General features: G+C 53.6%; 1 protein-coding gene across 3 annotated transcripts in view; it reads right to left on the reverse strand.

Moving 5' to 3' along the window:
* Positions 1 to 10,009: 10,009 nt before the first annotated feature.
* Positions 10,010 to 13,532, reverse strand: part of HAGH (hydroxyacylglutathione hydrolase) — a 19,129-nt gene continuing 15,606 nt past the window's right edge. For 2 of the 3 annotated variants that reach the window (XM_017511214.1, XM_037732246.1), the window contains exons 8-9: positions 10,665 to 10,744; positions 10,010 to 10,288 (exon numbers count right to left, since the gene is read on the reverse strand). In XM_017511214.1, coding sequence (XP_017366703.1) covers positions 10,189 to 10,288; positions 10,665 to 10,744 — 180 coding nt within the window. In that variant the 3' untranslated portion in view covers positions 10,010 to 10,188. Of the gene's footprint in view, positions 10,289 to 10,664; positions 10,745 to 13,532 lie in introns of those variants that run through there. The other variant, XM_017511216.2, reaches the window with a different exon arrangement.

A 13,532-nucleotide genomic window follows, 5' to 3' on the forward strand; every position in this document is an offset into this window, starting at 1 on the left:
TTCTGACATGTATTCTTTTTTTTTTTTTTTTTTTTTTTTTTAGCATCTTATTAAATGCCTGGTTTGCCTTTAGAGGGAAACATGGTCACCCACCATGAATTGCGCTGCTGGCTGTGTTTCTCATGGATGCTGTAGGAGGTAGAATAGTGCACCCAGCAAAGATGGTCACGCCCTAACCCCTGGACCCTGGGATGATGGGAGTCTACACCGCCAGGAGGAATCAAGGTTGCGAACCGGCTGACCCTGAAAATGGAGGCGCATTTTCCACTACGGAACCTAGTGGAATCACATCCTCCTCAGAAGCAGAGCAGGAGTTGCCCAGAGCACAGTGGACTCGACCTGCTGTTGCTGGCTTTGAAGATGGTGGGAAAGGCCACAGCCGGGGGTGCGGATACAGACCCTCTCCCGGAGCCTCTGCCTACACCTTCCTCTTCGTCTCATGAGACCCATGTCTAACCACCAACCTCCAGACCTTAAGGTAAAGTTGTTCTGTGTTATGGGGTTTTGAGATGGAGCCTTGCTCTGTTACCCAGGCTGAAAGTGCAGTGGCACCATCTTGGCTCACTGCAACCTCTGCCTCCCAGGTTCAAGCAGTTCTCCTGTCTTGGCCTCCCAAGTAGCTGGGACTACAGGTGTGTACCACCACACCTAGCTAACACACGTTGGCCAGGCTTGTATCCAACTGCTGACCTCAAGTGATCCACCTGCCTTGGTGCTTCCCAAAGTGCTGACGGGCGTGAGCCACCGCACCCGGCCGAAACTCGTGTTGTTTTAAATCACCGAGGTGGGGGTGACCTGTCCCAGCAGCAGATGGAACCTAAGCAGATGGCCTTTCCTAGCTGGGGATGCTCCCTTCTGTTCCTGAGTTGTGAGATTCCTTATCAGGCGTAGGACTTTTGTCCAGTGCTTTTCTGCATTCATTGAGATGGATATTGTGGGTGTTTTATTTTTTTTGGAAACAGGGTCTGGCTGTGTTGTCCAGGCTGCAGTGCACTGGCATGATCTCGGCTCACTGAACCTGCACCTCCTGGGCTCAAGTCCACGTCCTCTGGCCTCAGACTTGTGAGTAGCTGAGACTACGGCATGCACTCGTGTAACTGGCTAATTTTTGGGTTTTGGTTTATTTTGGTACAGACAGGGTTTCGCTCTGTTGCCCATAGCGAAACTCCTACGCTCAAGCACTCTGTCCGTGTCGGCCTCCCCAGGTGCTGGGATCACAGATAACTGTTTATTATGTGCCCTCTGTTGTTAATGGCTTTGTGGGTGTTTAAGCGACCTCACGTTGCTTGGTCACGGTGTATGATGTGGCCCAATTTGGTTGCTAATATTTTGTTCAGGATCTTTAAATCTGCGTTAATGATGGACATTGTTCTGGGGGCGGGGATCATGCTGCCTTAGCCTCGCAGACTGTCTCCTCCATGTTGGGAAGATTGTGAATGGGGGTGTCGCTGACAAGGCACAGGGGAAGCGTGGACACAGGCTTTCTGTAGGAAGTCTTAAGGCTTTTCATTCATGTAATTTCTTGTTATACCTCAAGTGCTGTGTGTGCGTCTGGGAGTTTGCCAGTTTCATCTGATTTGCTGGAATGCTAGGGGAACTGGGTACCGAGTCCTGCTGATTGCTGCAGGACTGGTAATGACGTCCTCTTTCGTGCCTTCGGTAGTCAGTGTAGCTAAGAGGTTGCCAAGTTTGTTGATATTTTCGGAGAATTTACCTTTGGTTTTTCTGCTTTCTAGTTTACTAATTTCCTCCCTCATCTTTCTTCTTCTGCCTCCTTTAGGTTTCGTTTGTTCTTCTTTCTAGTTTAAGGTAGAAACCTAGTTTTTTTTTTTTGGTTTTTTTTTTTGAGACGAAGGCTCACTCTGTCACTCAGGCTGGAGTGCAATGGTGTGAACTCCGCTAGGTGCAACCTCCACCTCCCAGGTTCAAGTGATTCTCCCACCTCAGCCTCCCGAGTAACTGAAAATAACATGCACCTACCTGGTTAAAATGTGTTTTTTGTAGAGATGGGGTCTCACTGTGTTGCCCAGGGTGGTCTCCAACTCCTGGCCTCAGGCACTGTCACCACCTAGGCCTCCCAAATTGCTGGGATTACAGGCTTCAGCCACCAAGCCCAGCCAAAGCCAACGGTTTTTGAGACCACCTTTTATTCTACAGGTGGTTGAGGCTGTAAATTCCCCTCTGAGCAATGCTTTTGTTGTGTCAACTCCCATAGCTTTGGCCTGCCCACCACCCCTGCCATTCAGATCAGAGGTCCGTGCCAGGCGTGGTGGCTCACTGCTGTCATCCCAGCATTTTGGGAGGTCAAGGCAGGTGGATCACCTGAGGTCTGGAGTTTGACACCAGTCTAACATGGTGAAACCACATCTCTACTAAAAATACAAAAATTAGCTGGGCATGGTTGGTGGTGGGTTCCTGTAATCCCAGCTACTCAGGAGGCTGAGGCAGGAGAATCACTTGAGCCTGGGAGGAGGGGGCTACAGGGAGCCGAGATCATGCCACAGAACTCGAGCCTGGGCAACAGTGAGACCCTGTCTCAAGAAAATAAAAACATTTTTAAAAATCAGATGTTAGGCATTTGATGCACCCATCCAAGGCTAAAATTACCTACAGGTTGACAAATGGGCATGGTGTTATTGAATGGAGATACTTGGTTCTGGCCCAAAAATATTTGCTGACAGACAAACTCTGAGCTCGGGTGGAGGTAGTGGGAGAAGGAATCTGTGTCGTTTGTCCTCACAGACCCCTGGCTTCAGGGGCATCCCAGATGGGTCTGTGGCTCTGAGAACAGACCAGTGACCCCTCCGGGAGAAGAGGCATGCGTGTGGTTGGGAGGTGCCAGCCTTCCTCTTCAATCCACAAACATCAAGCCAGGCTTGCTCCTGGGTCCCCAGGGCTCCACTCAGAAGAGCCTGTCTGTAGGACCAGGTGGCGAGTGGGTATGAGCCCCCCAGAGACCCCTGCCCTCACAGCTGCACTGACAAGGCAATCGATCAGTCAGTGAATTAATCAGATGTTTCAGCACATGAGAGGGAGGCACACAGTGTTGTGAACAGACGAAATGCCACTCGAGTGTGCAATTCCTATCTTTGAGACAGGGCTTCCCTGTCGCCCAAAACAGTGCAGTGGTGCAATCTCAGTTCACTGCAACCTCTGCCCCCCGGGTAGATGGGACTATAGGTGCATGCCACCACGCCTAATTTTTGTATTTTTAGTAGCGACTGCATGGCCAGGATGGTCTTGACCTCGTGATCTGCCCACCTCAGCCTCCCAAAGTACTGGGATTACAGGCATGAGTCACCTCGCCTGGCTGTATTTCTCTTTTTTTAAAAAAAATATTTTGTGTATTGAGATAGTTTTGCTCTCGGTTCCAGGCTGGAGTGCAGTGGCATGATCTCGGCTCACCGCAACCTCTGCCTCTGGGGCTCAGGCAATTCTCCTGCCTCAGCCTTCCAAGTAGCTAGGATTATAGGTATCCACCCTTACGCCCGTCTAGTTTTCTATTTTTAGTACAGATGGGTTTTTTCCGTGTTGGTCAGGCTGGTTCTCAAACTCCCAACCTCAGGTGATCCGTCAAAAAAAATTTTTTGGGGGGCCGGGCGTGGTGGCTCAAGCCTGTAATCCCAGCACTTTGGGAGGCCGAGGCGGGTGGATCACGAGGTCAAGAGATCGAGACCATCCTGGTCAACATGGTGAAACCCCGTCTCTACTAAAAATACAAAAAATTAGCTGGGCATGGTGGTGCATGCCTGTAATCCCAGCTACTCAGGAGGCTGAGGCAGGAGAATTGCCTGAACCCAGGAGGCGGAGGTTGCGGTGAGCCGAGATCGCGCCATTGCACTCCAACCTGGGCAACATGAGTGAAACTCTGTCTCAAAAATTTTTTTTGTAGAGACTGGGTTTTGCCATGTTGAGCTCAGGAGTTCAAGACCTTCCTGGGCAAGTGAACCACCTGCCTCAGCCTCCCAAAGTGCTAGGATTATAGGCATGAGCCACCACATCCATCCTAACTGTGCAATTTAAATGGTTAAATGTTGTTTGAATTTAACCTCAAGTAAAAATAACAACTTGCCAAGCATGGTGGCTCTCACCTGTAATTCCAGCCCTTGGGGAGGCTGAGGCAGGAGGATCTCTTGAGGCCAGTTGGATGACCAGCCTGGGCCACAGCAAGACTTCATCTCTACAAAAATCATCATCTTCATATATTTTTAAATTTTCAGATGAGCAGAAAACAATCACTAGACTCCTAATCCATTTTACAACTGGAGAAAAACGCACCATCCAGGGACTCACATAGGTCAGGGAGGCAGCCAGTGGAGAACAGCGAGGGCCTGAGGATCCGCCCACACGAGGAGCCCTGGAGGGAAGAGAGGGGCTGAGGGCCCAGACCAAGCACAGAGGTGGCTGGTGAGAGACGGAGCCTCCACAGACCACACAAAGCCAGAGACCAGGAAGAGAGCAAGGGCACAGGCAGTAAGCATAGAAATCCTGAGCGTGAGACAGGACAGGCTGTGTGCAGCAACTGGGACTGAGTCACAAAAATGGGGTGCAGGTGCAGGCGAGGTTTGGTGCGGAGACCTCAATTCACCGCAGACACCTGGACACGAGGCAGAGATGGGAAGGGCCAGGCAGCCTGATGTGCTCTTAGCTCCTAAGGGGAAGGATGAGGAAGATTACATGTGGGTGACACAGTGAGGATGCTGGCATCAGACACGCCACGGGGCTTTTTGTTTTGTTTTGAGACAGTCTCGCTCTGTCGCCCAGGCTGGAATGCAGTGGCACGATCTGAGCTCATTTCAATAGAAGTCAGACTTCTATCTTCATTACAAAATCATCAGTTTAAAAAATATCCTTAAGGCCAGGCACAGTGGCTCACGTGTGTAATCCCAGTACTTTAGGAGGTCAAGGTGGGGAGATCACAAGGTCAGGAGTTGGAGACCAGCCTGACCAACATGGTAAAACCCCATCTCCACTAAAAATACAAAAATTATCCAGGCGTGGTGGTGCATGCCTGTAATTCCAGCTACTCAGGAGGCTGACGAAGGAGAATTACTTGAACCCTGGAGGCAGAGGTTTCAGTGAGCCCAGATAGTGCCACTGCACTCCAGCCTGGGTGACAAGGCAAGACTCCGTCTCAAAACAAAAAACAAAAACAAAAAAACAACAACAAACCAAATCCTTTAAACACAAGCTTCAGGCGGCTTTATAGGTAAGTCACTATTTTCTAGAAGCCAGGCCTCATTCTGTCACCCAGGCTGGAGTGCAGGGGCACAGTCACAGCTCTGCAGCCTACAACTCCTGACCTCAAGGGACCCTCCCATCCAAGCCTCCCAAAGCACTGGGATTACAGGCATGAGTCACCACACCCTTATTACCAAAACCGGACAGGGATTGTACAGGAAAGGAATTCACAAGTCAAATCTAACTACTGAAATTATGAAATGGATTTAACCTAAGAACATGACTTGACTTAGCAGAACATCTGTTCATGGGCTAGCCGCAGTGGCTCACACCTGTAATCCCAGCACCTTGGGAGGCTGAGGCAGGCAGATCACCTGAGGTCGGGTTCAAGACCAGCCTGGCCAACATGGCAAAGGCTTTTTAAAAAAAATTCCCATTTCTAATAAAAATACAAAAATGAGCCGGACATGCTTGCTTAAATCTAGGAGGCAGAGGCTACAGTGAGCCGAGACTGTTTAAAAAAAAATCTGTTCATACAACTCAGCAGCTAAACGGAGAATAGGTAACAGATGCAGAAAACCCACGCAAGACTAAGCTCCCACTCCGGTAATTTCTGTCAGACTAGGAGCGGAGGGCAGGTCTGGCCGCCAGTGAATGGGGCTCCCTGCTCAGCTGGCGGCCTCCTGCTCCCCCTTAGAAACCACCACCCTTCCCGCCCAGTCGGCTCCTCTCCATCTCCCTGACCTCTCACTTCTCTGGACACCTGACAGCACCCCTGCAGCCTGGCCCTCACCCATCCCAGGACACACACCATCCTTGCAACTGCCCAGGCAAGAACCCCAGCTACAGAGCCGCAGGCCCGGTGCAGAGTTCTCCCTGGGGCTCCTGCTGCCCCCACCCCCAAGGTCTGAGGCATCAGGGCTGGTGGCCCTGCTTCCACTCCTGAAGTCAGACTGTGGGGAAGGCTGGGAATGGGCTTCCTGCTCTGCGTATCTGGGAGGCCCAGGCCTGCCCTGTGCGTCTCACTGGGCTCCAGCCACACAGCCCACCTTGTTCTCCCACTCCCCAGCCCTCTTCCCGCTTTATCCGGTCCACAGGACTCTCACCCTGACCTCTTCCATGTTCCTCCACCAGACGAGGCCCCGGAGCACTCAGTGTCTGCTGCACAGCCAGCCTTGAGACCCGCACCAAACCAGATGGCAGCACCCCAGTATTTACATGCAAGAGCAAAAGGCCTGGAATACTTGCCCTCCCGTAGGGCTGAGGCCGCGCAGTCAATGAAGAACTTAAGCTGCAGCAACTAAGAGAAGGTGCAGACGGCGTGGGACAGGGAAGCCTACCACAGGGTGCAGGTACCCAACAGTCTGCACCCACAGAAGCTGGCTGTGTAAACGAGGGCGGGGATGCCTGAGTGTCCACCCAGATGGGAGGAAAGGACACAAGCGCCAGGCCTGAAAAAGAAGCTACACGTGGATCATCAACCTAAGTGTGAAAAGCAAAACCCAGACCATCGGATTTCCATCACCGCAGTGTGGTAGGGTGGGGAGCGTCACACAGGACACACAAGCATTTACCATGCACAAAAGGATGCATCTAACTACACTGAGAATCCCTAGCGGGGGCGCGGTGGCCCACACCTGTAATCCTAGCACTTTGGGCGGCTGAGGCGGGCGGATCACAAGGCAGGAGACCGAGACCATCCTGGCCAACATGCTGAAACCCCGTCTCTACTAAAACAAAATTAGGCATGGTGGCGCACACGCCTGTAGTCCCAGCTACTTGGGAGCCTGAGGTAGGAGAATTGCTTGAACCAGGACCGGGGAGGCAGAGGTTGCAGGGAGCCAAGATCACACCACTACACTCCAGGCTGGGCTACAGAAAGAGAATCCATCCAAAAAATGAAAAAAAGATCACAAGCAAAAGGTCAGAATAAACTCGAAACGGGGGGAGAAAAGGCTAAGCATATAGTTACATGGAAAGAGAATCAAAAAAAAAAAAAAAAAAAAAAAGCTATGAGTGGTGGTTCACACCGGTAGTCCCCGCTACTTGGGAGGTTAACGTGGGATGATTTCTTGAGCCTCGGAGGTGGAGGCAGCAGTGAGCTCTGATTACACCACTGTACCCCAGCCTGAGCAACAAAGCCAAGTTCTGTCTCAGTAATAAAAATTTCTACTCCAAGGGTCCCACATCCTCAGGTGAGCAGCAGGCCACCAGCATTCCCGCCTGGGCTCTGCCTCCCGTCAGATCCACAGCATTCGATTCTCACAGGCGCACAAACTGTTTTGAGCTGTGCACGCAAGGGACCTACAGTGCACGATCCTTATGAGAATCTAATGCCTGATGAGCAGAGGTGGAAAGTTTCATCCCTACCCCATGCCCCTCCCACCATAGATGTGGAAAAGCTGTCTCCAGGAAACCTGTCTCTGTTGACAAAAAGGTTGGGAACCACTGCTCTACTCAAGACTGAGTTACCAGCAACAAACCAGAACTGTGAACGTGCGCGACCAGCGAACACACACCAGCTAACAAGGACACAGAACACCACACGTAAGGAAGCTTACCCAGCAGTTACACACACCAGAGAAAGCTGGGGAAGAGTCTTCACAGAGGTCACAAAGCAGGAAACGCTGTGGCCGGCGAGCGTGGGGGAAGCATCTACCCACCCCTGTACCCGAGGACACGCGTGTCATCAAGGCCTCTGCAAGAGGCCATTTCACATCCCCCAGGTCGAGAAAAGCTACCACATCCCACCCCAGGAGCTGGCAAGGGTGTGGAGCGACATACCACGTTCATCCCACTGAGGAAGAGAACTGGCTCCATGGATCCCACAGAACAGCCCAGGTGTTTTCCAGGATTTAAGACGCACCTCTGGCCCAGACGCTCATTAACCCTCAAGAAAACTGTCCCCAAAGCATCCCCACCCAAAGCTCGGAAGGCGCCTGCATCCACAGTGCCTGCAACCCCTCAGGACCACCTGGCTCCACCTCGCACCACGGCTGCCCCAGGCCAGACCCACAGAACAGTCCCAGAAGGGCGCACAGCAGGACTGCATGGTGACAGGGAGGACGGGAGACTCGAGGGTCTCCGGGGCTGCTGTTTTTCTTTCCGTCCCATACTTTTTTGAGATAGTCTGACTTTGTCACCCAGGCTGGAGAGCAGTGGTGTGATCCTGGCTCACCGCAACCTCCACCTTCTTGGTTCAAGCAATTCTCCTTCCTCAGCCTTCTGAGTAGCTGGGATTACAGGCATGCACCACCCCGCCCAGCTAATTTTCCATTTTTAGTACAGACAGGGGTTTCACGACGTTGGTCGGGCTGGTCTCGAACTCCTGACCCCAGGTGTTCTGTCCACCTTGGCTTCCGCAAGTCCTCGGATTACAGGCGTGAGCCACCACACTGGGCCCCACACTTACTTTCTCTTTGGTCACTGGGGCCTCTGGGAGGAAGGTGAGCAGCAGGATGGGAGCTGCATGGCCGCCTGGGAGTGCAGTGGGGTGAGAAGACGCGGCTTGCTTGCCCCCTGCTCTGAGGGGTCCCTGCAGTGCCCAGGGGCCTCTGGCGCCCTCTGGAACACCATCTTTAAAGAGAATGGACGCGTGCAATTCCTGTGTGAAGGTAAAATGTCTGGAATTCTGACTCCAGCGTGGTGGGGACCACGTGTCAGCTGGAGTAACCAAGCCCCAGACACAGCCAGGGAAGGGGACAAACAACCACAGCCAAGGCACTTCCTGGCCCTAGCTGCCCAATGAGGAGCAGGGGACATCAGTAGCAGCACACTTGTCACAGATCACCTGTCTCCTGATCCAGGACAGCCGCTGGGGCCCAGTGCCCCTCCCACTAAGTTAGAGTCCCTCCATCCTGCACCCCTGCCCCACACCCCCATCGTGGCTGCCGGAGGGGCTGCCTCTTCCTGTCCTTCCCACGTATACCCTCTGCCCCCAGGCAGAGCCAGAGCCTCACGTCTGGGCATGACATATGGCCGGCCACCCACCCAGCTCTCCTAGGGTCACAGGCCAAGAGTGCCTCGTAGGTGACTGCTTCCTCACGCAGAGGCAGGGGCCCTGCCTGGAGGTCTGGGATCTGGCTGCCTCCAGGAGGAAGATGCAGCCCCCTCTCCCTGCCGGGAGCTTGAGCAGATCAGACCACAAGCACAGGTTGCAAAGGTGCCCACCAAAGCAAGTGGTGTGACGGTCCCATCAGCGCCCAGCCAGGGCCATAGCTAGGACACCGGCTCATACCATAGACACGAGGCAGTGTGCCGTCCCAATGCTCGGGATTCCCAGGATGGGCTGCTCCTGCAGCCCCAGCCACCCCACACTGGGAGCTCAGGACAGGAGACGGCACAGGCGCAGCCTCAACAGCCATACCAGCTCTGAGCCAGAGCCCCTGGGCATGGGCAGGGGACTTGGCGAAGACCCCCCCCCATCTTCTTTGGGCACAAACACCAAGCAGCCTTCCCCAACCCGGGATGGCAGCAGTGCTGGAGCGCCCTTGGCACGGGGGCAGGGATGGGGTTCTGTGCTCACAGGGCGGGAGAATTGCCTCATCCCATGTCAACAGATTGTGATGGTGACCTGGGATCCAGAAAGGTGTCAATTCCTTGCAGGGTGGGGCAGGGGACATTGGGAAAGGGAGAAGGAAGAACCCCAGGGCACCCCCGTTGTACCCCTCCTGCAAAGCCAGGGAACCCAGGGAGAGAGCACCCTCCCGGGGTCCTGACCTGAAGCGTGGGTGGGAGGACTGCAGTGGCTCATGGGGGAGGAGGAAGAGGAGGAAGAAGGCCCATGGAGAGGCCTAAAGGCCAGAGGACAACAGTCTGCAAGTGGAAGTTATGGGAATAAATACTTTTTAAATTTCTCTTATAAATATGCATTAGAACATTTGATAACACAAGCCAAGAGCTGTGAAATTAAGGTTAAATCAAGACTGAATTTCCTGCATCAGCAGCAGGAAAACCAGTTACCTAAGAGAGCCTAATCCCCCAATGCTCCAAAGGCGCAGGGCAGCCTCAGTCCCGGGGCACCTTGAACTGGTCCTTCTCCCTGCGCACGGCCCGCATGGTGGTCACGGGGTCTGTCTCGCCCGCGTGCTGCTGCACTGTCTTCTCCCTGCAGAGGCCAGCAGCACAATGCAGGCTGGGGGAGCAACCAGCCCACCGCCCTCCCAAGGAGCCAGGGCTGCTGCCGAGGACACCCCCCAATGGGGGGCGCACAGTGCGTGCTGGTTCGGCCCAGCCCTGGTAGGACACAGAGGATGGGGAGGTGGCAGCCCCTCCCCCCCAATGGGTTCTGAACTCCAGGGTCCAAAAGAACCTAGGCCCTGGCCAAGGTGCCCCCAGAAGAAATGTGTTCCGACTCTGTGGCTGCACCTGCTACAGCTCCCCAGGGCAGCCTCAGCCATCTGGGCTCTCAGACGCCCCTGGGCTGTGCGCTCAGGAGTGGGGCTGCCACATGCGAGAGGCCTGCTCCCGCCCCCTGCCCTCACCTCACTCTCATGAAGGGGTTGTAGGTGAACTCCTCTGCCAGGGTGGATGGCACCGTGGGTTCCCCGATGTCGTACTTCTCCTGCAAGAGAAACACGTCGCTTTATCACGGGGATTTCACATGATGGGAGGCTGGGCACGGAGGCTCACACCTGTGATCCCTGGACTTTGGGAGGCGGAGGCAGACAGATCACTTGAGCCCCGGAGTCTGAGACTAGCCCGGACAAGAGGGCGAGATCCCATCTGTACTAAAAATACAAAAAATCAGCTGGGCACGGTGGCGGGTGCCTGTGGTCCCAGTCCCTCAGGGTGCTGAGGTGAGAGGATCGCTGGAACACAGGTCGAGGCCACTGTGAGCCAAGATGGTGCTGCTGCACTCCAGCCTGGGTGACAGCAAGACCACATCTCAAAATAGATGCTTCACAACACCTGCTGGTCCCCTTAGAACACCACCCAATTGAGAAGGCAAAGTGAGCAGAGCCCGGCGGGTCTGTCTGTGCAAAGGAAAAGAGAAGCCAACATCCAGGGTGAGCCACGCCACCCCTCCTTCCCTTGCTGTCCTAGAGATGACGACAGAAACGGAGCTTCCTTTTCATTCACGTGAAGTTTACATTTCAGTTATGGAGTTAGTAACCGACAAGAATGCAGGAGACACAAGAAAGAAAACCACCACAGCTGCACCGTCTAACCAAGCACAGGGAGGAAGGGCACCTTCCTAGGCATGGCATGGCAGGGCAGGGCTCCCTCCCCCAGGGGGCAGGCCACCTGAGCCCCGCAGGCAGGCGGCTTGTCACCTCCATTCGAGATGGAGATGGTCTCCCTCCTGAGCAACAGTGACCAGAGCAGACAGAGGGTGTGGGGTGCAGGAGAATGCAAACCCAGCCACATGGCCAACAGCAAGAAAAGAGGGGATCTCCACGCAGCCCCGGCCTTTCTCCCACCGCCTCACCGAGAGGGCCTCAGGGCAGAGCTCCGGCAGAAGCTGCTGGCACCACGCCAAGCTCAGGACCACCGTGGCCTCACCCCCGAAGGTCCCCACCCGCTGTGGGCAGTGGGGTCGAGGACTGACTCTTCGGCTGGTGGGGGGACACCGAGTGGGGTCTGGCAACGCCAAGATGAAGGGTTCAAACTAATCTGTTCTTCCTTCTGCTGAAAAGAACCCGAGAATGTTTCGTAATACTCCCTGTTCCCACCAATATTCTCAGGCCTAAGACATCTCCTTCCACCTCCTATGAGGGAAGAAAAGTTAACACTTTTAAAACAGGCAGTGCAAACTGTCATCACCTTTTGGGTTACCTATTAAAAAGAGGTTTTTTGTTTTGTTTTCAGACATAGTCTTATTCTGTTGCCTCGGCTCACTACAACCTCTGCCTCCCAGATTCAAGCGATTCTCCTGCCTCAGCCTCCCAAGTAGCTGGGATTATTATCGGCGCTCACCACCACATCCAGCTAATTTTGTATTTTTTTTTAGTAGAGATAGGGTTTCTCCATGTTGGTCAGGCCGGTCTCGAATTCCCAACCTCAGGTGATCCGACCACCTCAGCCTCCCAAAGTGCTGGGATTACAGGCATGAGCCACTGCGCCCAGCCTAAAACGAGTTTTAATGTAGTAGCTATTTTTCTTATGAAGTACAAAGCAAGCAGAAATTTAAACGCGTAAAAAAAGACATAAATAAGGTCCTAACCTTTGGGAGGCCGAGGTGGGTGGATTGCCTGAGCTGAGGAGTTCAAAACCAGCCTGGACAATGTGGTGAAACCCCGTCTCTACTAAAATACAAAAAACAAGCCAGGCATGGCGGCATGCGCGTGAAATCCCAGCTACTCCGGAGGCTGAGGCAGAATTGCTTGAACCCGGGAGGCAGAGGTTGCAATGAGCCGAGATCACGCCACTGCACTGCAGCCTGGGCGAATGAGTAAGGCTCCATCTCAGGAAAAAAAAAAAAAAAAAACAGGCTTGGTGGCTCATGCCTATAATCCCAACACTTTGGGAGGCCGAGGCGGGTGGATCACAAGGTCAGAAGATGGACACCAGCCTGGCCACCATGGTGAAACCCTATCTCTAGTAAAATACAAAGAATTAGTGGGGCATGGTGGCAAGCGCCTGTAGGCCCAGCTACTCGGGAGGCTGAGGCAGAGGAACTGCTTGAACCCAGGCAGCAGATGTTGCAGTGAGCCGAGATCGCACCACTGCACTCCAGCTTGGCGACAGAGCAAAACTCCGTCCAAAAAGGAAGGTCAGTCCTTGCAGCACAGCTCAGAAGAGCTACACCTCCTGTGGGTTCTGAACTCCAGGGTCAAAAAGGAGTTGAAAACTCTCAATGTCCTTCTTACTGAGATTGGTAGAATGATTATAGGTAACACCCACACAATAGTGTGTTTTACACCTATTAAAAAGAATGACAAGCTGGGCATGGTGGCTCACACCTGTAATCCCTGTACTTTAGGGGGCCAAGGCAGGATAATCACAGGAGTTCGAGAACAGCTTAGGCGACATGGTGAAACCCGGTCGCTACCAAAAACACAAAAACTACCCAGGCACAGTGGCACAGGCCTGTGGTCCCAGCTGCGAGACGCTGAGGCAGGAGAATTACCTGGAACTGGGAAGGCAGAGGTTGCAGTGAGCTGAGATTGTGCCACTCCACACTCCAGCCTGGACGTCAGAGTGAGATGCCGCCTCCACCCCCCTCAAAAAGAGAGGCCGGGCACGGTGGCTCATTCTGGTAATCACGGCACTTTGGGAGGCCAAGGTGGGTGGATCACGTGAGGTTGGGAGTTCAAGACCAGCCTGACCAAAATGGAGAAACCCCATCTCTACTAAAAATATAAAATTAGCTGGGCATGGTGGCACATGCCTGTAAACCCAGCTACTGG

The sequence above is a fragment of the Cebus imitator genome, unplaced genomic scaffold, assembly GCF_001604975.1.
Source record: "Cebus imitator isolate Cc_AM_T3 unplaced genomic scaffold, Cebus_imitator-1.0 Scaffold444, whole genome shotgun sequence".
Taxonomy (NCBI): domain Eukaryota; kingdom Metazoa; phylum Chordata; class Mammalia; order Primates; family Cebidae; genus Cebus; species Cebus imitator.